This window comes from Lutra lutra, chromosome 8 (assembly GCF_902655055.1).
Source record: "Lutra lutra chromosome 8, mLutLut1.2, whole genome shotgun sequence".
Taxonomy (NCBI): Eukaryota; Metazoa; Chordata; class Mammalia; order Carnivora; family Mustelidae; genus Lutra; species Lutra lutra.
Genome location: NC_062285.1, coordinates 144,518,539 through 144,544,327, shown reverse-complemented (window position 1 = coordinate 144,544,327; position 25,789 = coordinate 144,518,539). Strand labels below are relative to the sequence as shown.

Sequence of the window (25,789 nt, the reverse complement as noted above, 5' to 3'; positions counted from 1 at the left end):
AGCCTGAAGGCTTTTTCATCCGTTTCCTCCCAGAACGTGAGCTCACATGCTCACTTCCTGGAGTCTGTTGGAAGACTCACTTTCTCAGAGGGGGTTTCCATAGTTCACCATAGATGGAGTAGTTCTTGCCGCTCCATTATTTTGTAACCTACCTTGTTTTATTTTCTATTACCACCTCATATTTTCTATATTTATGTGTTTATTGCCCATCTCCCTTGACTAGAATGTAAACTCTACAAGGGCAAATATTATCTTTTGTTCGCTAGTATACTCCTAGCACCTAAAACAGTGCCTGATGCTCAATAAATATTTGTTGACTAAATGAATTAACTGGCCCATCCCTCCTCTCTTCTGTTGGTCTCAACTACATACTCCCCAATTCTCTACTTTCTTTTTATCAGGTCTTTTACGGGCTCATTTTCTTCTGCTTTTAATGGCTGATATTTAAGAGCTTCTTCCAAGTCCATTTTCTCTTCTTTTACACAGTCACAGTGAATGATTTCATCTTTTCCCATAATTTAAACACCATCAAATCTCTATTTTCAGTTTACCCTCTCTCTAGGGCTCTAATCCTGTATTTCAGCTGTTGGATAGCTTTGCCTGGACGAGCACCACACGCTCAAGCTGTCCCAAACTGAGCTCGCTGTTAGCCTCTTTATTCCATTCCTCTACCCCCATTCTTTGTCCTTTGTTCCATCCCTCCCGAGAGTCAAGCTCAAAGCCACCCACTGTATTGTCTGAGGCAGCCGTGAGAAAATGGCATGCTAACGAGCTCTGCCTCTAGAATCAGGACTGTGCTCCATCCCGCTCTGCCGCTGCTTGGCTGTGTGACTTAGCTTAGATCCTTCCACAATCCTCAGTTTCCTTATCTGCACAACAGGGAGAGTAATAGCACTTACTTTGTTCCATGGTTGTGAAATCAGCCAGTGCTCATTGAGAATGTACATGGTTCCTGACACATACTAAGCATGAAATACATGTTAGCTTTCATATTATTCACTTCATATCTCTTTCTCACCTCCTTAACCTAAAATGTTTTCTGAGCAACTACTCTGTCTATACCTGGTGTTACACATAGAGTCATGCCAACTATTTCATTTGGTGAATGTGGGTGTCTGTTATCCCCACAGCTGTGTGCGTCTTCACAATCACCTGCAAAGGAGCTATTATTTCCATTTTACAGAAGAGGAAGCTGACACTTACGGAGATAGGGTAACTTACCAGCCTTTCACAGCCGATACATGGCAGAGCCTGCATTCTATCCTGGAATTTCAGGGTACACACAAGTTGTTCTTTAGTTGCTTACAACGCCTTGTTAGTTCTGTTCACTCACATGTTTATCAAGAATTTATTGCATAGCGGGAGTGTAATGTGTGAGCGCACAGACTGGAGCCAGATTCTCAGGGCCCAGTTCTTAGATCTGTGTTTATGCTTTGCTGTCTGACCTGGGGCAACTTTGGTCATTTCTCTGAGCCCTGTTTTCCTCATCTGCAAATTAGAACAATAACAGTACTTACTTTTTAGGGCTCTTCTAAAGGTGTAAATGCTTAGAACAGTGTCTGGCTGGAAGAGGTGTGGAAGCTGTTGAAATGTAAAAGAAGTGCCGCCTTCAGAGCTGGCGGTGGGAAATGTGAGGAGGGGCTTCTAGGCGTGACACTTGAGCTGAGTCTTCAAAAACAAGAGAGCATGAGGGAAGGGTATTTCAGGCAGTAGAAAAATATATGTACACACATGGAGGCAAGAGAGAACGTGGTGTTTGCAGAGTTCTCAATGACGTGGCTATAAGGGTCATTTTATATGTGAAGGCTTTGATTTGAAACCGAGCAAGGACATCTGGATGAATGGCTATTGCTCTTCAAAGAACCTTGCTTTACAACAGGTTTCTTTTTGCCAGACTTATTTCTTTGTTTACAGCACTGAGTACCTGTTTATTTTTTAATCCCTTTTTTCTGTGGTCCTTAGTTGGCATATGGTAGATACCCCAATTTACCAAATATTGGATATGACTGAAGCTTAGAGTAAATATGAGGACATGGCTAGATATTGATAAATATGAGCTCCGGTAACTTTAAAGGCATTATTTAGACAGAGGAAAGAGTATTTGAATGTTTACTTTGGTTTTAAAAAGTAATACTATTTTATTAACATTACTAATATTAAAAATCCAGTTTTTCTTGAGCATTCAAGTTTATGCTCTAAATCACTAGATTTAGATTATTAGATTATTATTAATTAGATTATTAGATTATTTATTCTAGATAATTATCTCATTTTAAACTCTTTTTTTTTTTTTTCAAGATTTTTTTGATTTATTTGACAGGGAGATCACAAGTAGGCAGAGAGAGCGGGGAAGCAGGCTCCCCGCCAAGCAGAGAGCCTGATGCAGGGCTCAATCCCAGGACCCTGAGATCATGACCTGAGCCAAAGGCAGAGGCTTAACCCACTGAGCCACGAAGGCACCCTCATTCTAAACTCAATCTTATTCTAGGTCTAGCAAATTTAAATAGTAATAACGTTATGTTTTTGTTCCATTTACAAACTTAAACTTATTGTGTATGTGTGTGTGTGTGTGTGTGTGTTTGGTTTAACAAAAGTTTAATTCCCATTCTCATAAGGTCCATCACAGGTCTGGGAGACTCCAGAAAAGGAGCTCTCCATGTGGGGGCTCAGTATTGCAGACTACTTTGACCTTGTGGCCCTGATTTCTGTGTGGACAATCCATCATTGAGGCAGGAAGAGCACTACAGAGTCTTGCAAGTACCCTCAGTTGTCTTAACAACAAACCTTCCCACTTAAATAATTCTTATAAATATCATAAGTGAAACTTATAAATATGGTGAACTTCAGGTTCTCCTAAATGTTCTAAACCTCTTTGTAAAGTTAAACAGATTTTGACTTAAAATTGTAACCCATAATCAGGGACGCCTTGGTGGTTCAGTCGGTTGAGCACCTATCTTCGGCTTGGGTCATGATCTCAGGGTCCTGGAATTGTGCCCATGTCGGGCTCCCTGCTCAGCGGGGAGTATCCTTCTCCCTCTGCTCTAAACTCCCACCTCCCAGTTGTGTGCTCTCTCTTTCTCAAAAAAATAAAATCTTTAAAAATATATAAAATTATAACCCATAATCAATTTCACATTTTAAACCAGAACGACAGAACTGACCTATTGACTCTAACAAGCCAAATTCTTTTAAACATAGAAATGCATAAAATACCAAATATTCACAGGAATTTTACTTTTTAAAGATCTTTATTTACGCGAGAGCACAAGTAGAGAGGAGGAGGAGAAGCAGACTCCCTGCTGAGCCTGATGCGGGCTCAATCCCCAGACCCTGGGATCATGACCTGAGCTGAAGGCAGACGTTTAACCGACTGAGCCACCAGGCACCCCAGAAATTCTTTTTTATGCTCTTCAACATATCTTAATTCCTCTTTAACATATCTTAATTCCTTACCTTCTCAGCATTATAAGTTATTCACCCACTAAGGAAACACCTGTTGTATCCCATACAGTTTTTGGAGTCCCTTTCTGTTGCACTCTTTCGGGCTGTCTTCTCAACTTGTTGAGATGTATGTCATCAGAGGGCATTAGCTGGGGTCCAGTGACTCTCTGAGAGTCTGGACTTGACTTAGGAGCCCAGACTTGCTTCCCTTCTACCTCTCTGGCCCCTCTTCCTCAGTCTCCGTGGCTGGTTCCTTCTCATCTCCCCAAACTTGATGGACCTCTTCTCCGTTTGTATTACCTCCCTTGATCTCACCCAGCCTCATGTCAGATAGCATCTGTATGCTGATGACTTCTAAATTTCTGTCTTTAGCCAACTCTGTCCTGAATTCATTTATTTAGTTGCCTACTCAGCACCCCCACTTGGATGCCTCATAGATATCTTTTTCTTTTTATTATATTCGGTTAGCCACTGTATAATACATACTGGTTTTTGATATAATGTTCAGTATTCATTAAGTGTAACACCTAGTGCTCATCACAGCACATGCCCTCCTCAATACCCATCACCCATCTTCACATGTTCAAACTGAGTTCTTTCTTTCCCACATAACCCAGTGTCTTCTCGTTTCCCTCATCTCAGTTAACGGTATCTCCATTTCTGGTTGTCCAGCCAAAAATCTTCGTGTCGTCTCTAACCTCCACATTGACTCAGCAAATCTCGTTGGCCCTGCCCTCAAATGTACCCTGAATTATCCTCTTTCATATTAGTTACATCATTTCTGTGCTAATCCAAGCTGTTATTATCTCTCACCTGCATTATTCTAGTGGGCTTCTAGTCTCCCTGCTTCCACCCCGGTCTGGAGAAGCTGCTCTCAACCTAGTGATTTATTAAAATGTAAATCAGATTATCACCCCCCAGACTCCCATCTCACTCAAAGAAAAATAGTCTCTTTGGTGGCCTCAGGGCCCGCCATACTTCTACTCCCCCACATTTTTACTTCATTTTCTGCTATTCTCCCCTTCCCTCTCTCTATACCAACTATAGCCTTCGTTGCTTTTCCTCCAGCTCATCCAGCTAACTCCAAGCTCAGGGGCTTTGTTCTTACTCTTTCCTCTGCCTGGGATACACTTTTCCCAGATATCTGTATAGCCCATTCTCTCACTTCCTGCAAGTCTCTGGTCAAAATCACTTCAGTGCACACTTACTTATTTATTTCTAAGTTTTTCTTTAAATTCCATTTAGTTAACATATAGTATAATGTTAGTTTCAGATGTGCAATATAGTGATTCAACACTTTTAATCAAGACTCAGTGCTCATAACAAGTGCACTCCTTAATATCACCTATTTAACCCATCCCCCCACCCACCTCCCTTCTGGCAACTGTCAGTTTGTTCTCTAAGAGTCTGTTTCTTGGTTTGCCCTCTCTCTTTCTTTTTTCTCCAACTCTTTGCTCCTTTTTTTTTTAAGTTTTTTTTAAATTCTAGTAGTTGACATACAGCATAATGTTAGTTTCAGGTGTATAATGTAGTGATTCAACACTTCCATTCAACACCCTGTGCTCATCATAACAAGCCTGTACACTTATTTAAATTACAGCCACCCCCCTTCACACACATTGTTCCACCCTCCATCTCTGGTTGACTTTTTTCCTTGGTACCTATCCCCTCCTTATATTTATTTTACTTATTAATCTTGTTCATATTCTCCTCTCACCACTAGAATATAAATTCCATGAAATCAGGAATTTTAACCTGTTTTGTTCACCGCTGTATTCTCAGAGTCTAAAATAGTGCTCAATAAATATGTGTTGAATGTGTGGGTAAAAGAATATAACAGGTATCATATAAATTAATGAATTGAGCAAGTGGCTACACAACTTAGATATGAAGTGTGTCATTATCTACTTTGCCTTTGCACAGATTTTGTAATCCTACATGTATCATGTATCCTACATGATAGAATGATTTTATTTCATTTTGAATTTCTTTAGCTCTTTTATAAGAAAACTTTAAATTTTTTTAACTTTACAGAGTTTTATGTTTTTTCATGGATCTTTTCTAATCATGTCTCATGGAAATACACAACTCTTACAGATTTTGATTTGAGATGTCTTAAGGCTTTCTTCAGTTACTTGGTCACAACCCGGAACTGGATGAGAATGGGAGGAGTCAGGAGCTAGGTTATTAAGGATCTTATATATGTAGTAAGAGATTATGTTTTATCCTGAAAGAAAATGCAAGCTATTGAAGGGTTGTTAACAGAGTGACATGGTTGGATTTGCATGTTATGTAAGGTCATTCAGGAGGTGAACTGGAAAACGGATTTGACAAGATGAAGCCAGAAGCAGGAAGTTAGGAGTTTATGAAAATTGTCCAAGTGAAAGGTGAAGAGAGCGTGCACCATTAGTTCCAAACTTTGTATTTTTAGCTCCAACCTTTCTCCTGAATTCCAGACCTATATATTCAACTGGCTGTTTGAATCTCTACTCACAGGTCTAAAAGGCATCTCTCATTAACATACTCAAAATAGAGAATTTGGGGGGCACCTGGCTGGCTCAGTTGGTAGAGCTTGTGACTCATTCTCAGGGTTGTGAGTTCAAGCCCCATATTGCGTGGAGATTACTTATATAAATAAAACTTAAAAAAATAGAGCATTTCGTTTCCCTTCTAATCGGTTCTCTTAGTCTTCCCCACTTCAGTTAATAACACCACCATGTATTAAGTTGTTCTCATCAAAATTAGGAGTCATTTTGATTTTTCCCTTCCCATCACTTACCCTTGCAAACATAGACATATCAGATCCCTTTCCAAATTCTTTTGGCTCATCTTCTAAAATACAGCCTGAACCCTTCCACTTTTCACCATTGATATCATTACTTACCACCCGAAACCAAAGCTACTTCCACCTCTAGACCATTCTAGTGCTCCCTTAGCTAACTGGTTCCCCCACTGTTACCTCCTCTCAGCCTTCTATAGTACTCCATCTCCCAAATGGCAGCTGAAGTCATTCTCTTAAAGCATAATCTCCTGCTCTCAGTTTCCAGTGGCTTTTCCTCATACTCAAAACCAAAATTCTTGCCTACTGAACTGATCTCACCTTATACCACTTTGCTCCTTAACTCTATGCTGTGCTTTCTTTCCATGCTTTGAAGCACATGAAGACCACTCCCAGCTATTCTTGACCCATTCTCTGTCTTCCCGTAGCTCTTTCCATGCCAGTTCCTTTTTATGATTCAAGTGTCAGGGGCACCTGGGTGGCTCAGTTAGTTGAGCATCTGCCTTCAGTTCAAATGATGATCTCAGGGTCCTGGAATTGAGCCCCACATTAAGCCCCCTCCTCAGTGGGGAGTCTGCTTGTCCTTCTGCCTCTGCCCCTTTCTCTGCTCATGCTCTCTCTCAGATAAGTAAAATGAAATAAAATCTTTAAAATGCTTACCACTGAAGTGTCAGTTCAAATACTGCTTCATTAGAAAGGACTTGGCTGACTTGACAAGCTAAAGCACCCCTCCCCATGAAAGGTCCTCTTTATTAAACCATGCTGTTTTGTTTTCTTTGTGCAGTGACCACAAACTGAAGGTATCTTTACCATTCTGTTGTTTATTATTTGTGTCTCCCCCTGGAATGGAAGCTCAGTGAGAGCATGGGTTTTATCTGTCTGGACCCACAAATATACCACAGTATCTACACAGCCATAGTAGATGTCTGGCACATAGTAGATGCTCAGTCAGTCTATTCAATGGTGGATAAAAGAATGGACCTCAAGTAAAGCTGCAGCCTTAGAGAGAGGGAGGATAAAGTCTTTAAAGAGCTGGGCGAGACTATTGAGTTCCACAAAGGTAGCGTTCACTGACTACTCCCAAGCATTGGGCCTTCTTGACCCATAGATGGGTCAATATTCCATGAACAAATAAAATGGGTGAGTTTCAGTGACCCCTTATGTCAGGAAAATAAGACAAGGAGAAATTAAAGATGACCTCAGATTTCTGGTTTGGCCTATCCAGGCGTGAGAAATAGAGCTGGAATCGAAACCCTGACATCTGTCTCACTGCATCTTCTTTCTGTGCACTGCCTAGATGGCTGATTCTGACCCTGGAGAAAGAAACTATGACAACATGCTGAAAATGCTGTCAGACCTGAATAAAGACTTGGAAAAGCTACTGGAAGAGATGGAGAAAATCTCAGGTAGGGTGTTTCCCCCCTTATTTCCAGTAGGTCAAATTCTTCCTACACTTCTGAGCTCAGATCAACTCCCTTAACAAGGTCTTCCCTGACCACCTCTCAGCTTCCATGCCATGTAACTACTCTACCACAGAGTTGGACCCTACCACTAAAGATCACCTCGCAATGTTTTCTGATTACTTTATGTGTGTCTGTATCCTATTTCTGTGACTGGACTCTTCTGAGGGCAGAAATGGTGATTTCTTTTTTGTAACTGGGCACAGTACCAGACCCAAGCTCAAATACTTAGCAAATGACAAACAATATAACACCTGCGAACAGAATTAGAACTTACTTTCTATGAGTTGTTTAAATACAGAATGCAGAGTAATAGTGCTAAGACAGATGAGGTGCTAAAATGGGAGGTTCACTTAGTTCCGTGGAATAAAGCAGCAGTGGAGTTGAACAAATTTCTCCATTTTGGGAAAAGAATGTTAGTCTGTTATTCAACATGTTTCCATTAAGTGATAAACAGCCATGGTAGTGATACCATTATAATTACTTTTTCAAAGATTTTATTTTTAAGTAATCTTACAACCAATGTGAGGCTTCAACTCGTAACCCCGAGATCAAGTCATATGTTCCACAGACTGAGCCAGCCACCCCCATTATAACTTCTTTATTTCATTCTAATCCAGAATATGTATAATTCTCTAATTTGGAAGCCTAAGTTATATTAAAGAAAATACTAATATAAAACAAATTTTAGAAAGTATGCATACTCTACTCAAATGAGAAACAACCTGTTTTTAAGGACATTATTAGTTTGCAAATAATCTCCATTTATTACAACGGGCTTTAGAAAATTTCTACTTAAAAAAAAAAAAAAAAAAAAAAAGGGGCGCCTGGGTGGCTCAGTGGGTTAAGCCGCTGCCTTCGGCTCAGGTCATGATCCCAGGTCCTGGGTTCGAGCCCCGCATCGGGCTCTCTGCTCGGCAGGGAGCCTGCTTCCTCCTCTCTCTCTGCCTGCCTCTCTGCTTACTTGTGATTTCTCTCTGTCAAATAAATAAATAAAATCTTTAAAAAAAAAAAAAAAAAAAGAAAATTTCTACTTAAAAATGTTTGCATTTTTTGGTCTATGTACTTGAAAGCTTTTTATATTTTTAAACCACCTTTTTAGAAAGTTCTATAATCCAGAGCACCTGGGGGCCTCGGTTGGTTAAGTGGCTGCCTTTGGTTTGGGTCGTGATCCAGGGGTCCTGGGATCAAGCCCTGCATCAGACTCCCTGCAATGGGGAGTCTGCTGCTCCGGCTCCCTCTGCCCCTCCCCTGCTTATGCTCTCTCTCTCAAATAAATAAATAAAATCATAAATAAATAAGTAAATAAAGTTGAATAGAGATGCTCCTTCATTAGAATAAGTAGGTAGGGGGCTGGAAACAGACATCAAGATGATTAATTATAATTTAAATATGTAAATTAAAACACATTTCAATTTTATATTAAAACTATAATCTGGCAGATGCTGATAATGGTATATACCAAGCGCTACGGAGGGAACAAAAAAAGAGAGGCTGACTGGGGAGGCAAGTGAGGCTTTGAACAGAGCACTAGGGAAGGAATTGAGATTGGACAGATGAGTCAGGGGTGTTGGAGGTAGACAGGGCAGGCAACCCTATAGAAGAGATAGCCTAGGCTGTGTGCCAATGAAGGAAAGCCAGGTGTAGTCAAGGAACGAGATTAGTGCATGGGAATCACAAGATCACAGACCAAAGAAAGAAGAGGTTGTAGAGGTAAGAAGGGTCTCAGTGCCAAGCTAAAGAGTTTGACCTTTCTTATTTAGGTAATAGGAAGCCATTTGGGATCTCAAGGAAGAAACTTATGTTTTGGAAAGACATCCCTGGGGGCGCCTGGGTGGTGCAGCTAAAGCTTCTGCCTCTTGGTGTCAGCTCAGGTCTGATCTCAGGGTTGTGAGGTTGAGCCCCATGTTGGTGTCCTCGCTCAGTGAGGAGTCTGCTTGAGTTTCTCGCTCTCCTTCTGCCCCTCCCCCTTGCTCACTCTCTCTCCTCTCTCTCAGATAAATAAATAAATCTTTATAAAAAAGAAAAGAAAAGAAAGAAAGATACCTCTGGTAACCGAAGAAGAATGGTTTGGAGAAGGAAGACTAGAGGAAAGATCATTCAGGAAGTTTGAAAAACTAAAAGCTAAAATGGGGGCCACCTGGGTGGTTCAGTCAGTCAAGCAACCGACTCTTGATTTTGGCTCAGGTCATGATCTCAGGGTCATGTGAGATCAATCCCCACATCACATGGAACCTGCTTAAGATTCTCTCCCTCTCTCTCTCAAAAATAAATAAAAGCTGAAACAATAGAAAAAATAAAATCAACAAAACTCAGTCACCCAGAATTAACTATTAATGTTGGTGAACCTTATGGCAAGTCTCTGTCTGTGCAAAAATAGAATGATGGATCAATGGATTGATGCATGGAGGAATCTTTTTTTTTAAAGATATGCTTTAATTAAAATAGAATCATACTATATAAGCTACTTTTAAAATAGGGTATTCACCTTAATTTTACTTAAGAATTTAAATTGAAGAGAAACTGAAGAAATTCTTCACTTTTTTTAAAAGTATTTATTTATTGGAGAGAGAGTACAAGCAGGTAGGAGGGGCAGAGGGAGAAACAGGGAGCCCTACACGGAGCTTGATCTCAGGACCCTGGGATCATGACCTGAGCCAAAGGCAGAGGGGCTTTAACCCACTGAGCCATCCAGGCGCCCCGAATTTCTTCATTCTAAACAAATAATTTTTTTTCAATGTAAGCAAATATCTTTATGTCAGAGAAAGATTTCTTAAAAAGTACACAAAACACACTAACAATATAAGGAAAAGATTAGTAATTTAACTACATTAAAAATAAGAACTTTTAAAAAACATGTCCTAATGTATAAGTACATCAAGTCATCACATTGAACACCTTAAATATATACATTTTTTTAGCATTTTAGTATATTTATTTTCTTTTTTAATTAACATATAATGTACTATTTGCCCCAGGAGTACAGGCCTGTGAATCATCAGGCTTATACATTTCACAGCGCTCACCGTAGCCCACACCCTTCCCAATGTCCACACCCCCACTACCCTCTCCACACACTCCCTCCCCCCAGCAACCCTCATTTTGTTTCTCTTAGGCTTTGTCACCCTCCTGATCCCATCTTTAAACACCATAAAAAATACATTCGCTTCTGTATGATTGTTCCAAAATTAAGAAGGTTTGTGGGAAAACGTTAAGGAAACTCATGTTATTTCTTCAGGTATTTCATTTATCCTTGTTCAGGATCTAATAATACTAATAAGCAACATTTATTCAGTATTTATTAAATGCTAGATGCTGTTCTAAGCACTTTACGTGAAATAGTTCATTTAATCCTCACAACAGTTTTATGAGCTATAGGGACTCTTACTATCCCTAATTTATGGATGAAGAAAATGAGGCAAAACTGTCATTCATTATACTGTATTCATTCATTATCAACTACAAATAACATTTATATTAGTAATAATATTTACAACATTTACATTCTGTTCACATAAATCCTACAGTTGTTGAGATTTACACATCCTGTATTCAATAGTTCAAATATTTAAACCTAGAAACTATAGCTATGGATATGTTCCTTGAATTTATAAAGGTGGGGCACCTGACTGGCTCAGCTGATAGAGTATGTGATTCTTGATCCTGGGGTTGTAGGTTCAAGCCCCATGTTGGGTGTGGGATTACTTAAAAATAAAATTCAAGGGGGACCTGGGTAGCTCAGATGGTTGGGCATCTGCTGTTGGCTCAGGTCATGATTTACAGGTCCTAGGATTGAGCCCCATGTCGGGCTCCCAGCTCACCGGGGAGTCTGCTTCTCCCTCTCCCTCTGCCTCTCCCCCTTCATGTGCCCTCTCTATTTCTCTCTCTCTCTCTCCCTCTCTCTCTCAAATAAATGAATAAAATCTTAAAAAATTAAAAAATATGTCTACATTTATAACTGGATGGTAATTTGGCTAGGTGATTATTTTCTTTACAACTTAAAAGATGTTTTCAGCATTTAGTGGCTCTGTGTGAGGCCTGCCCATGTGTTTCCTCTTGAAAGTGACTTACTTTTTCTGCCTCTAAGATTCTTTATTCTGGAAGTTCTATACTTCACTAACATGAGATTGGTGTTAATATTCTCTAACACTTTTTGTGGGATACATTAGACCTCTAGAGCAGTAGGCTTCTGTTATTATTATTTTTTTTTAAAGATTTTATTTATTTATTTGAGAGAGAGAGCATGAGCGAGGAGAAGGCCAGAGAGAGAAGCAGACTCCCCGTGGAGCTGGGAGCCCAATGTGGGACTCGATCCCGGGACTCCGGGATCATGACCTGAGCCGAAGGCAATCGTCAACCAACTGAGCCACACAGGCGTCCCTGTTATTATTTTTTTTAAGAGAGAGAGAGAGAACATGCACACACAAGTGGGGATAGAGGGCAGAGGAAGAGGGAGAGAGAGAATCATAAGCAGGCTCCCTTCCCAGTGCAGAGCCGGATGACCTGAGAGCATGACCTGAGCTGAAATCAAGAGTTGGACACTTAACTGACTGAGCCACTCAGGCACTCCTTTAGTATTTTTTTTAAAAAGAAACATGACAAAGTATACTTTGTATACTATTTCTTTGGTTTACTTCTTCAGAAATTCCAATTATCCATTGTACATCTCGTTTTGTGTTAATCTTCTTTATCATCTCTATAATCTCTCTTATTACTTTGTTATTTTCCATTTTATTTTCTGTTGGTTCCTTGAGACTGTTCCTCTAGTCCCTGATGGTGCTGTTGTAGAAAAAATTGCTCATTTTCAATCTCAGATGTAGAAAATTGATTTTATCATACCCTCAGTTCATGATACATTGTGATAATTGGCCCACGAAGGACCCCTCTAGTTTATTTTTTATTGCCTTATTCCCATAGCCATTCTCTTTCCTCTCTCCCATAGACATATATTTTGTGTGCGTGTGTTCTTATGAAATATATGTTGCTACTTTATAAATTTATTTTAAATTTCTGTAAATAGTATTGTGTTATATGTCTCATGCTGTTTGTTTGGGGGTTTTTTCATTCAGAACTATGTATGTCAGCTCTTTCCAAGATGCTATGTATACATCCAATCTATTGCTATTAAATGCTGAAAAGTTTGCATATGCGGTAGTGTACATCGTTCATAGCCAGGATTGCCTAAGCCACATGGGTGGATAGCATGGAAGGTAAAGCTCACCCCCGTGGATGAAGACAAATTCTCAGAGAAGGGCATTTGGGCCAGGAAAGCATCTCAATATGTATTTATTTCTCCATATGTGAGCCTAATTGGGTTTCTGGGCTCTTTCCTTCCGCCTTCCCTAATATTCTTATTACTGTTTTATTAAACCTTTACATGGAATGGTTTGTTCATTCACTTTTATTCCTTTTTAAGTCATAAAAACATTTGGGGCTGTGGATTTATCTCTAGATATTTTTGTACAACCCATAAGGATTGATAAATTGTGTTCTTGTTTTTTATTTTTAAGTCACCTTTATTTAGGTATAACTTACAAACAATAAGATAAACATATTTTAAGTATGCAATTTGCTGAGTTTTGCCAAATGTATACACAGTGTAACCAACACAACTATCAAAATACAAAATATTTCTATCACTCTAAAACTTTTTCTTCTGCTCCTCCCCAGTCAATTCCCACTCCTCCTTCCCCAGCACCAGGCAACCACTGATATAATCGCCTAGAGCTTCATATAAATGGACTCACGCAGTATATATTCTTGTATTAGGCCTCTTTTGCTCAGTGGGTCCAGTCAGCTTAATAGCATCAGTGTAATGGACCAGCTTGATCTCCTGGGGAAGAGAACAACATTAAAAGTCCCTGCCCACTACATTATGGCATCAAGCCGGAGAGTTAGTACACCTGAGTTAGGGTAGTAAAGATGTGTTGTTGACCTTGTCCGCAGAAAACAAACTGCTTCTGGCCGTCTTTACTGATAAGTACAGAGAAGAAGCATTCGCCAGATCAAAAGCTGTGTATCAGATATCAGGGGATGCATTAGTTTGCTCAGGCAACAAAACCTCATCTAGAAAGCAGCTGAGGTAGACCCACCATCTGACTGAGTGTACAGTAATCCACCCTTGTTCTCTAAGGTCTGTCTTCTATACAGGCCAAATCAGCAAATTGAATGGGAATGTGGAGAGATTCACCCCTGCATTTTTCAAATCCTTACTGGTGGCACCAATCTCTACCATCTGGCCAGGAATGCAGTGTTGCTTTTGCTTTCCAGCTTTCATAGGTAGAGGCAGTTCTAGTGGTTTCCACTTGGCCTTCCTACCATAATAGCCCTCACTCCATGGATCAGGGAATAAATGTAGGGATTCTCCCGGTTGCCGAGTGATCTATTTCAATTAGGCGTATTGGAAATGGGAAAATTTTTACAAAGTGTGTTCAGAGACCCATTGAGCCCACTGTAAGACAGACCCAAGCTAGAACTCCACTGACAACATGACCTCCTTAAGCCCCTATTCTGAGTGGTAGATCACTGTACTGACTGGTAGTGAGATATTCTGGGTCTCCAGGAATTAGTATCAATTCAGAGCCAGTGTCTAGTAATCCCCAAAAGGTCTGATTATTTCCCTTTTCCCAGGGTACAGCCCTGCAGCAGTATTGTTATGAGGTCCCTATTCCTAAAGCTGATGGTCACGGAAGGAAGAAAAATGACTAAAAAGTAATTACTTTGGAGGCACCTGGGTGGCTCAGTGGGTTAAGCCTCTGCCTTCAGCTCAGATCTTGATCTCAGGGTCCTGGGATCGAGCCCCGCATCGGGCTCAGCGGGGAGCCCGCTTCCCCTCTCTTGCTGCCTGCCTCTCTGCCTACTTGTGATCTCTGTATGTCAAATAAATAAAATCTTTGAAAAAAAAATAAATTTCAACTACTGAAGAATAAACTACAAGTGAAAGTGGTAGAAAATAAATCTCAGTCAGTCATTTGGGGTCAGATCATGAAAGACTTTGTGTACCACACTAAGCAGTCATTCTTTAGTCGACAGGGGAACACTGGAGAAAGCTAAGCAGGGGAGTGACATAAAGAGATACATGTTGGGGCGCCTGGGTGGCTCAGTGGGTTAAGCCGCTGCCTTCGGCTCAGGTCATGATCTCAGAGTCCTGGGATCGAGCCCCGCATCGGGCTCTCTGCTCGGCAGGGAGCCTGCTTCCTCCTCTCTCTCTGCCTGCCTCTCTGCCTACTTGTGATCTCTCTGTCAAATAAATAAATAAAATATTTAAAAAAAAAAAAAGAGATACATGTTTTTGAGAGACTATATAGCAGTGTGCAGGAGACTGGGAGCTACTTTAGCAATGACCTCACAGATAAATATTACCAAATACAGTGTTGGTGGTATAGCCATGAGCATAGCTGCCTTCCAGATGTGTGAAACGATCAGCCACTGTGAGTGAAAGTCCACAGAAACAAGAGCCAACATATTTAGATCTGCGCGGTATGTAGACGGTGTCAGATGCAGAATAAAATATAGCTACGTATAAAAGGGCTGAAGAGGTAACAGATGCAAGTACTAAGGTGAGCATGAAAGAAATTCAAGAATAGATTGAAAAAACGAATGGAGCCTCTCAAAAGGAAAATAAAATTGTAAGATAAAAAAGAAATCAACAAGAGTTGAAGAGATAATCAATTGGAGAATAATGCATCAAAAAGGGATAAAGAAAGTAAAAGTATGAAGAGATGAAGAGACTTATGATATAGCTGAAGAAGGTCTAACGTACATCTACCTGAAATCTTGGGGAAAAAAGACATTAGAGACAATGGAACAATAACAATAGTTAATAATATAAGGTCTTTGAATTTTCCAGAATGGATGAATAATGAAATCACAGATCCAAGAAACAAAACACATCGGAAACAAAATAAAGTGACATCTATATCTAGACACATAATTGCAAAACTTCAAAACACCAAAAACAAAGAGAAAAACTACAAGAAAACAGAGAGAAAGAAAACGAAAAGAAGTGACAACTGGAGTGGAATTTTCATTAATAATTATGAAAACCACAAGTTAGTGGAATAATATCTAAATGTCATAAAAACACTATTGACCCAGAATTATGCATGTAGCAATATTATCTTTCAATAATGAGGGGGAAATAGGGCTACTAGTGTAGTCAAGTTGGAGGCTGGCAACCACATTTACGGAGAGCATCTAAAGCATACATTATTGGAAATAATAAAGCTTAGCAAGGTAGCTGCAGATAAGATCAGTATACAAAAGTTAATTGCATTTTTACATACCAAAAACAAAGAATGAGAGCATTTTTTTAAAAGATTTTATTTATTTATTTGACAGACAGAGATCACAAGTAGTCAGAGAGAGGGGGAAGAAGGCTCCCCACTGAGCAGGGAGCCCAACTCGGAGCTCAATCCGAGGACCCTGAGATCATGACCTGAGCCAAAGGCAGATGCTCAACCCACTGAGCCACCCAGGCACCCCACATTTTTTTAAAGGAATTTATAACAGTAACACACACACAAACACAGGCATGTACACACACACACCCCTATGAATTCCCCTGGAAGAAATTTAACAAGGAATGTACAAGGCCTATATGCAGAAAATGATCAAACTTGACTAACAGATACTAAAGATCAAATAAATGGAGCTTTAGCAACATTCATGAGCAGAAAGATTTAAAGCAATCAATGTGTCTGTTCTCCCCAGATTTCATCCTAGACTTTAAAGTAGTTTTAGTGAAAATCCTTCTAGGGTTTTTCATGGAACTTGACAAGTTTATTCTAAAACATTTATGAGAGACTTACAAGCCAAAAATAGCTAAGATATTTCTGAGGAAGAGAAGGATGGGATTTATCCTACCATTAGCAAGATTTATTATAAAAGTATATAGTTAAGGGGCCCCTGGGTGGCTCAGTCGGTTAGCCATCTGCCTTTGGCTCAGATCATCATGATCTCAGAGTCAAGGGATCAAGCCCCGAGTCGGGCTCCCCACTCAGCGGGAAGTCTGCTTCTTCCTCTCCCCTTCTTTGTGGTCGCTCGCTCTCTCTCTGTCAGTCTCAAATAAATAAATAAAATCTTTAAAAATTTATATTTTATATATATATATACATATATATATATATACACATACACACACACACACACACATACGTATGTATTAAAACTGTATAGTTAAGACAGTGTCATTTTGACTTAGGAATAGACAAGTTGAGTAACAGAATACAACAGAGAGCCCAGAAACAGACACACACACACACTCACACATACACACAGACGTACACACACATAACACACATACATACACAAATTCACACACACAAGAATTTTATTTATTTTATTTTATTTATTTGACAGAGTGCAAGCTGCAGAGGGAGAGGGAGAAGCAGACTCCCTGCTGAGCAAAGAGCCCAATGTGGGACTCGATCTCATGACCTGAGCCGAAGGCAGATGCTTAACCAACTGAGCCACCCAGGTGCCCAAGAATTTTTATATATAACAGAGGTGAAATGGCAGATCAGTGGAGGAAAAGAAGGAACTATTTAATAATTAAGCTGGGGAAATTGGTTATCCATAAAGAATAAAAATTTTAAAAGGATCCCTACCCACATATATACATAATAGCTTCAGCATGATGAGAACTTAAGTGTCAAAAATAAGTATAAAACTTGGGAAGAAAATAGGGGAGAGTATCTTTTGACTTGGGAGTGGGGTAGAATTTCCTAAACAAGAGGCAAAATGCTAAACACAGAATAAAAGATTGATAAATTGAGCTATATTAACATTAAGAACTTCATCCAAAGGTAATTTAAATGTCACTTTCTCAATGAAGTGTTTCCTGAGTGCCTTTCTTGAAATTACAAATCATTTTTTCCTACCACTATCAACCCTCCTTCAGTGATTCATGTTTCTTCTTAGTATTTATTTCCTTCTTAACATACTATATGTTTACTTAGTGTTGTTTATTATGTAACGAACATGAGGACAAGACTTTTGACATTTCTTCTCCTTGGTCTGTCCCCAGAACTCAAATAATAGATATTTTTTAAATGAATGAATGTTTCTTAGCTCCCTAACTTTTTAATGCATTTTTTAAAAGATTTTATTTATTTATTTCTCAGAGAGAGAGCCAGAACACAGGCAGGGTAACGACAGAGGGAGAAGCAGGCTCCCCATTGAGCAAGGAGCCCAGTGGGGACTCAATCCCAGGATCCTGGGATCATGACCTGAGCCAAAAGCAGATACTTAACTGACTGAGCTACCCAGGCACCCCAACTTTTTATGCATTTTAAGAAAGCTTGTGTCTTAAGCTTCTTGACATCTTCCTTGCTAACAGTGAAGTAGGTATTGGAATGTGATTGTTTCCCTTGGTACCTCCTTGCATGGCACAGGGAGGAAAAAAAATTTTTTCAGTTCGTGATTGATAGTCATCTCCTCTCTATCATAGTGGGTCCTTCATTTGTTGTTTTCTAATGATTCTGGTTGATTTGTTTTTCTTAATGGTTCTCTGGCAGGGAGTTTGGCTTACTTCGAAGTTCACGATGTGTCATCACTGATCCATACAACAATCTTCACTTATTTCTTTTTACGTTCTTTTATTTCCATTTCTTTTTTTTTTTTTTGCTTATTCCCTTTCTGTGTATCTTTGTAAATTTTGTAATTTTGTTTTTATGCATGTATTTTAAGTTATGTAAACTATATTGCATTATATCTCCAACCTGTACCTTCTTTTTTAAACTCAACTGTATTATGAAGATCTATTTGAGTAGAGTTCCAGACTTTCTTCATATGGTCATTAGTCTTTTGGATTTCTTCTTATGGACCATAAGAAGCAGTATACTGTAGGTAGTTAAACATATGGACACTGGTGGGGTGCCTGGCTGGCTCAGTTAGTAAATGACTCTTGATTTAGGGGTCATGAGTTCAAGCCCCATATTGTGCATAGGGCTTACTTAAAAATAAATAACCAGAGGCGGCTGAGGGGCTCAGTCAGTTAAGCATCTGCCTTCAACTCAGGTCATGATCCTAGGGTCCTGGGATTAAGCCCCAAGTCAGGCTCCTGCTCAGTGGGGTGCCTGCTTCTCCCTCTCTCTCTGCCTACTTGTGATCTCTCTCTGTCAAATAAATAAATAAAATATTTAAATAAATAACCAACTAGGGCTCCCGGGTGGCTCGGTCAGTTAAGTGTACAACTCTTGGCTCAGGTCATGGTCTCACAGTCATGGGACTGAGCCCCACGTTGCACTCAGCAGGGAGTCTGCTTCAAATTCTTTCTCCCTCTTCCTCCCACTCTCTCTCTCAAATAAATAAATAAACTCTTTTTTTTTTTTAAAGATTTTATTTATTTGTCAGAGAGAGAGGGAGAGAGAGCAAGCACAGGCAGACAGAATGGCAGGCAGAGGCAGAGGGAGAAGCAGGCTCCTGCTGAGCAAGGAGCCCGATGTGGGACTCGATCCCAGGACGCTGGAATCATGACCTGAGCCGAAGGCAGCTGCTTAACCAACTGAGCCACCCAGGCGTCCCATAAATAAACTCTTAAATAAATAAATAACCAAAGAAATAACTAACCTGAATGTGAAGGGTAGAACTATAAAGTTATTGGAATAAAATGTAAAAGAATAACTTTTAAAAAAGAAAAATCACGGACACTGGCGCTTGGTTACTTGGGTAAAATCCTGCCTGTGCCACTTTTTACCTGTGTGACTTTAGCAGCTACTTAACCTCTCTGCCTCTTTGTGTCTACTTCTGAAAAATAAAGATAATCACATCTTAAATTTAAATTTAAAAATTTAGGTGAAATTCATCCACCATGTAATTTACCATTTTTAAGTATATATTTAGGGGTATTTAACACATTCACAATGTCCTATAGCCACCAACTCTATCTAGTTCAAAATATGTGCATCATTCAAAAAAGACACTTTGTACCCCTAGGCAGTCATCCCCATAGCCTCTATCCCCAGCCCCTTGCAACCAGCGATCTCTTTCCAGTCTCTCTGGATGTATCCATTCTGGATATTTTATATAAATGAATCATATAATATGTAAATACAATTTGTTTCTGGCTTCTTTTACTTAGCAGAGTATTTTCAAGGTTCATCCATACTATAGAATATATTAGTATCTTATTCCTTCCTATGGCTGAGTAATAATCTCCCTGTACGGATATATCATATTTTATTTATTCATCATTTGATTGGTATTTGTTGTGTCCACCTTTTGGCTATTGTGAATAGTGCTGCTATTGACATGTGTATGCAAGTTATTTGTTTGAGAACCTGCTCTCCATTGTTTGGAATATTACCTAGAAGTGGAATTGCTGGGTCATATGGTAATTCTTTGCCTGGCACCCTAAGGGATGTCAGACTTTTTTACACATGATGCACCACCTTACATCCCCACCAGCAGCTCACAAGGGCTCCAATTTCTCCACATCCTCACCAACACTTGTTGTTTTCCAGGGTTTTTTTTTAAATTATTGGATTTTCTGTCTGATTAATTAGAAATGTTTCTTGTGTATTATAGATATTAACCCATTATCATCCTTAAGGATTATAAATTTCTTCTATCATTTTTTGAAAACTTTTCCATGTTGTCCTTAGTTGAAAAAAATTTTTGACAGAAAGACTCACCAATATTTTGCCTTATGGTTTGGAGGTTTTAAGAAGTCCCAAGATCACAGATGTTCTGCTAAATTTTGATTCACGGATGTTATTTTAATTTTTATATTTATATCTTTTTTTAAAGATTTTATTTACTCATTTGACAGAGAGAGAGATCACAAGTAGGCAGAGAGGCAGGCAGAGAGAGAGAAGCAGACTCCCCCCTGAGCAGAGAGCCTGATGCGGGGCTCAATCCCAGGACTCTGAGATCATGACCTGAGCCGAAGGCAGAGGCTTAATCCACTGAGCCACCCAGGCACCCCTGTATGTGTATCTTTAATTCATCTGTAGTAACTGTCTTTTTTTCATTGATTTTTGGTTTTACTTTTATCATTCTACTAAATTTGTGTATATACTTAGATCTATCTCTGAACTTAATATTTTTCTTCCTTTGGTCTCTTTTCTTCCTTTGGTCTCTTTGCATTATTTTTTTAAAAGATTTTATTTATTTATTTGACAGAGAGCACAAACAGGGGGAGCAGCAGGCAGTGGGAGAGGGAGAAGCAGGCCCCCCACTGAGCAGAGAGCCTGATGTGAGCCTCAATCCCAGGATCATGACCTGAGCCAAAGGTAGATACTTAACTGATGAGCTACCCAGGTGCCCCTATACCCCACTATTTTTAAAAACATGACCTTAAAGGGGAGCTCTTGGGTGGCTCAGTGAATTAAGCGTCTGCCTTCAGCTCAGGTCATGATCTCAGGGTCCTAGGATCGAGTTCTGCTTTGGGAATCCCTGCTCAGTGGGGAGTCTGCTTCTCCCTCTCTCTCTGCCCCTTCCCTGCTTGTGTACGCTCTTTCTCTCTCAAATAAATAAATAAAATCATGTGTGTGTACACACACACACACACACACACACACATATGACTATAGGATATCTTGATATCTGATAAGGCATATTCCCTTCTAACTTTCATTTTTTAAGATTGACTTAGCTATTAGATCTTTATTTGCTCATATACATTTTTATAATTCACAAATACTGATAGTTTGGTTTTTGTTTGTTTTGAGAGTGCACAAGTGCGGGGGGCAGAGGGAGAGAGAATCTCAAACTGACTCCCCACTGAGTGTGGATCCCTTTGTCATCATCATGGGGCCTCATCTCACAACCCTGAGATCATGACCTGAGGTGAAATCAAGAGTCAGTTGCTTAACTGACTAAGCCACCCAGGCGCCCCCAGATACTGATACTTTTATCTCTTACCATCCAATCCTTACACCTCTTGATTCTTCCAAATTCTTTATTCCATTTGCCAGCATCTCCTATACCAGTAACATTGTCAGAGGTATCCTTGTTTGATCCCAGTTTTAAAGGGAGTACATACAGAGTTTCTGCATTAGGTATATTGTTCATTGTAGGTTTTGGTATATCACTTTTAGTAAATTAAGGGTGTCTCATTCTATTTCCAATTTGTTAGGATTTGGGGGTTTTTTAATCATAAATAGGTATTAAATTTTGTTAACTGCTTTTTTTGGCTTTGAGATATTCCCTTGATTTCCCCCCTTTTATTAATGTGCTTAATTACACTGATTGGTTTTCTGATACTCAGTCATCCTTGAATTTCTTTTACAAACTCTACTTGATCATAACATACTATTTTAACTCACTGTTAGATTTGATTAGCTTATATTATATTTAGAGTTTTATATCTATATTGATGTGAAATAGACCTATAATTTTTTCATATGATCTTTGATTTTAGAACAAACCACCTTAGGGAAAATTGTGTTTTTATTTTTGCTGATCTCTTTTCTCAAATTTCCTATAAGTAGGAAGCTTCTATACCCATATAATGAGATCATCAGCCTTCTTTTCCTAATTTCTGGACTCACTTTTATTACGTAAGAATTAATTCCTCTGGGATGCCTGGGTGGCTCAGTCAGTTAAGCATCTGGCTTCTGCTCAGGTCATGATCCCAAAGTCCGGGATCGAGTCCCGCATTGGGCTCCTTGCTCAGTGGGGAGCCTGCTTCCTCCTCTGCCTGCTGCTTGTGCACACTCTCTCACACACAAGTAAATAAATACAATCTTAAAAAAAAAAATGGGGCACCTGGGTGGCTCAGTGGGTTAAGCCGCTGCCTTCAGCTCGGGTCATGATCCCAGGGTCCTGGGATCAAGCCCCACATTGGGCTCTCTGCTCAGCAGGGAGCCTGCCTCCCCACCTCTCTCTGCCTGCCTCTCTGCCTACTATGTGATCTCTGTCTGTCAAATAAATAAATAAAATCTTTAAAAAAAAAAAAGAATTAACTCTTCTTTCAAAGTTTGGTAGAATTCGTCCATAAGACCATCTGGGGCCTGAGACTGGGAAGCAGAATGTCACCATTTACATTTTAAAATGTTGATTGGTCTGTTTTTCCAAAGGTGGGAATTCGTGTATGGATGTAAAATCCAGGCCCATCTCCGTCCCTTCATCACAGGGCTTAGCTGGCCCTCTTGTTGTCATTCCTTTACTCCCTGTCCTCCATTTCTACCTTCCAGGCCCACACAGCAGATTCACCTACAAGAGCCCTAAGTGATGTCTGCCCCTCCCCTACAGCAGGTTTTTGGAGCACTCTATCTACATCCTTTACTGAACCCTGCATCTACGTGTACATCTTCACCATTTCTCCTTAATATCCACGTGAGAGCTTTAGCCCTACCCAGAAGGTTATCAGTGTTTGGGGTGAGCCCCAATTAGCTTCTTAGAGTACCTGCTGTTCAGGCTTTTCCAGAGATGTTGAGCTTAGTTTTACTACTTTGCAGACCTTACCAAAATCTCAGAGAGAGCACCTGCCCTTATCACCTGGTTTAAAGTCAGATTCCTCCTGCCCCGTTTCTCTGCCACAACACTTGCGGCTTGCTGCCTTCACAGCCTGTAGTTGTCTCGTGTGTTTTTTCTGTCCCCTCCCACAGCGGCTGGGATAGACACTTAATAACGGCAGGGTGTGTCTGCCTTGTACGCAGCTATATCACAGGGCTGCTGGAGCAAAACGCCCACACAAAAGTGCTCAATGAATACTGAATGAATTAAAAAGTCAGGAAACACATATTTCTGCAGGATTTTCTTACAATCATGGGTCCTTCCTATTCTCTGCATTCTGAATTTTCTTCCTTGGATCAAATCAAAGAGGGTTTCGCTCTCAATGCGGTGTTTTGGTGTCTCCCCGACTTGTCTTCTCTGAACTGTGCTTTGGCACTGTGCCAACAGCTCTCTTTGGCCAGTGATTACATACAACTGTAGCCACAGAAGAAACATGTTGTATTTAAAGTAGGGATGCCGTCAGGGCACCAGGGTGACTCAGGCAGTCAGGCAGCCGAGCCTTGATTTTGGATCTCAGGGTCCTGGGAGCCTGAGCTCCCGAATCGGGCTCTGAACTCAGTATAGAGTCTGCTTGAGATTCTCTCTCTCTCTCTTCCTCTGCCCCTCCCACCCCTCTCTCTCTAAAAATAAATAATCTTTTAAAAAATAAAACATATTACAATAAAATAAATAAAATCTTTAAAAAAATAAAATATATTACATACTTCTCAAAAAATATACCTATCAGAAAATGTTCTCATAGGATAAAAGTGTCTTAATGGGTTCGTTTTTATTTTTGGCCACTGAGTCCTAAACCTGAATATGTTTCCTCTACTTTGGCCTTAGGAAACTCAGAGCTAGAATTCCAACTGCTGTGTGGAACTACATGAGACTCGTTTCTGCAAGCTCTTTTTTTCTTCTGAATTTTTATTTCTTACCAACCCTAACTTTGCCCTGAATATATCAATTATTTATTTTATAGTAAGAGTTTCTCCTGTCTTGAACATCCTAATATGTTCTAGGCAAATTGCATATGTCATCCATTTAATCTTCATAGCAAGCAGCAAGATTAGGACATCGTCTGTCCTTTACAGATGAGGTTAGTACATTTAAGTTACTTGTTCCCGGTCACACAGGTAGCAAGTGGCGAGCCCAGAAGCCGACTGCTCTGACGCCCAGGAACATGCTCCACCTGCTACTCAGGTGGTCTGCAAGGGTGGTCCACTTATTAAGATACAGGTTCTGGGCACCATTCCCAACCTGCTAAATAAGAACCTCTTTGAGGGGCACCTGGGTGACTCAGTGGCTAGGTGTCTGCCTTCCACTCAGGTCATGATCTCGGCATCCTGGGATCGAGCTCCGAATCAGGCTCCTTGCTCTGCGGGGAGTCTGTTTCTCCCTCTCCCTCTGCCCCTGCTTGTGTTCCCTCTCTGTCTCAGTCTCTCTCACTGTCAAATAAATAAAATCTTTAAAAAAAAAAAAAAGCCTTTGAGTTGTGGGAGGGGCCAGTGACCTACATTTCAACAGGTGTCCCAAGTGACTCTCATGTACCCAAAAGTTCAAGAATTCCTGTACGAACTATATAGCTATATCCCTCTATTTGTTGAGATACTGCACATAGCTTTTCTGACAGTTTTTCCCTAACCAAACAGATATTACTTTCTGTAAAACATCGAGCCTGTTGTGCTGCTGACCTTGGTTACGTGTAGATACTCAGGCGCGATTATTATTATTCATTCTGCCTGTCTCTTCTGTGGACTGGCCCTAATGAAAGCACAGAGGTACCGAGGAAGAGGTGGGCCGGCATCCCAGGCCACTATGCATAAGGTAACATGAGGCTCAGGACCTTGCTGGAGGGAGAGCTGTCTCCCCTCCTGAGCTTCGATAGGCCTTCAGACTCCTCAGGGCTCACCCTGCAACCACAAGTTATGAGCCACAGATGGGGAAGGACTTCTGTTTGCTCTAATTTATCCTAATATTTTACATCAGACTGGCCTCTAGCCTTAATGCCATGGGCTGGTGCATCCAGAAGTTAAGACCCGTGTGAGGTCAGTGAGGTTTTAGTACTGTCCTGTGTAGGGAGAAGTTGTAATAGGGGTTTTTATGAACCCTATAACACATAGCCTACCAGTTTCCTCTCCTTCAAGACATTGGGTAACAGCAGGATCTAGGCCCTGGGATGCTTAGAGTGGTCGGAGGTACAGGGCCCTCCCTGGGTCGCTCTAGAGCCTGGCCCCACCCTGTGCCTGATCAGGGCCCGTCTCGTTGTTGCAGTGCAAGCCACGTGGATGGCCTACGACATGGTGGTGATGCGCACCGACCCCTCGCTGGCAGAGTCCATGCGCCGGCTGGAGGACGCCTTCCTCAACTGCAAGGAGGAGATGGAGAAGAACTGGCAACAGCTGCTCAATGAGACCAAGCGTAAACGGTAGCCCCTTGCCCGCCGCGGCCCTGCGGCCCTCAGCCAACGTGGAGAAGCCCCTGAGGCATGGAGCCCTCTCTGCCGGCAGAGGAACAGTGACCAGAATAGATAGCTGTGTGGACCGTACTTGTTTCTCAATAAACTTATTTTTAAGAACACCCTGAGGACCCCTTTCTGTCCTACCCAGCAGCATATCAAACCTTGTGAACAAAAAATGAGAATTCTGAGATGCAGATGCTTTCGATG

At 40.5% G+C, this 25,789-nt stretch overlaps 1 protein-coding gene across 3 annotated transcripts in view; it reads left to right on the top strand.

Annotated features, from left to right (window-relative positions):
• Positions 1 to 25,701, top strand: part of SYCE3 (synaptonemal complex central element protein 3) — a 29,408-nt gene extending 3,707 nt beyond the window's left edge. For 2 of the 3 annotated variants that reach the window (XM_047741313.1, XM_047741312.1), the window contains 2 exons: positions 7,446 to 7,626; positions 25,396 to 25,701. In XM_047741313.1, the coding sequence (XP_047597269.1) occupies positions 7,518 to 7,626; positions 25,396 to 25,553 (267 nt within the window). In that variant the 5' untranslated portion in view covers positions 7,446 to 7,517 and the 3' untranslated portion in view covers positions 25,554 to 25,701. The remainder of the gene's footprint in view (positions 1 to 7,445; positions 7,627 to 25,395) is intronic. The other variant, XM_047741311.1, reaches the window with a different exon arrangement.
• Positions 25,702 to 25,789: the final 88 nt, after the last annotated feature.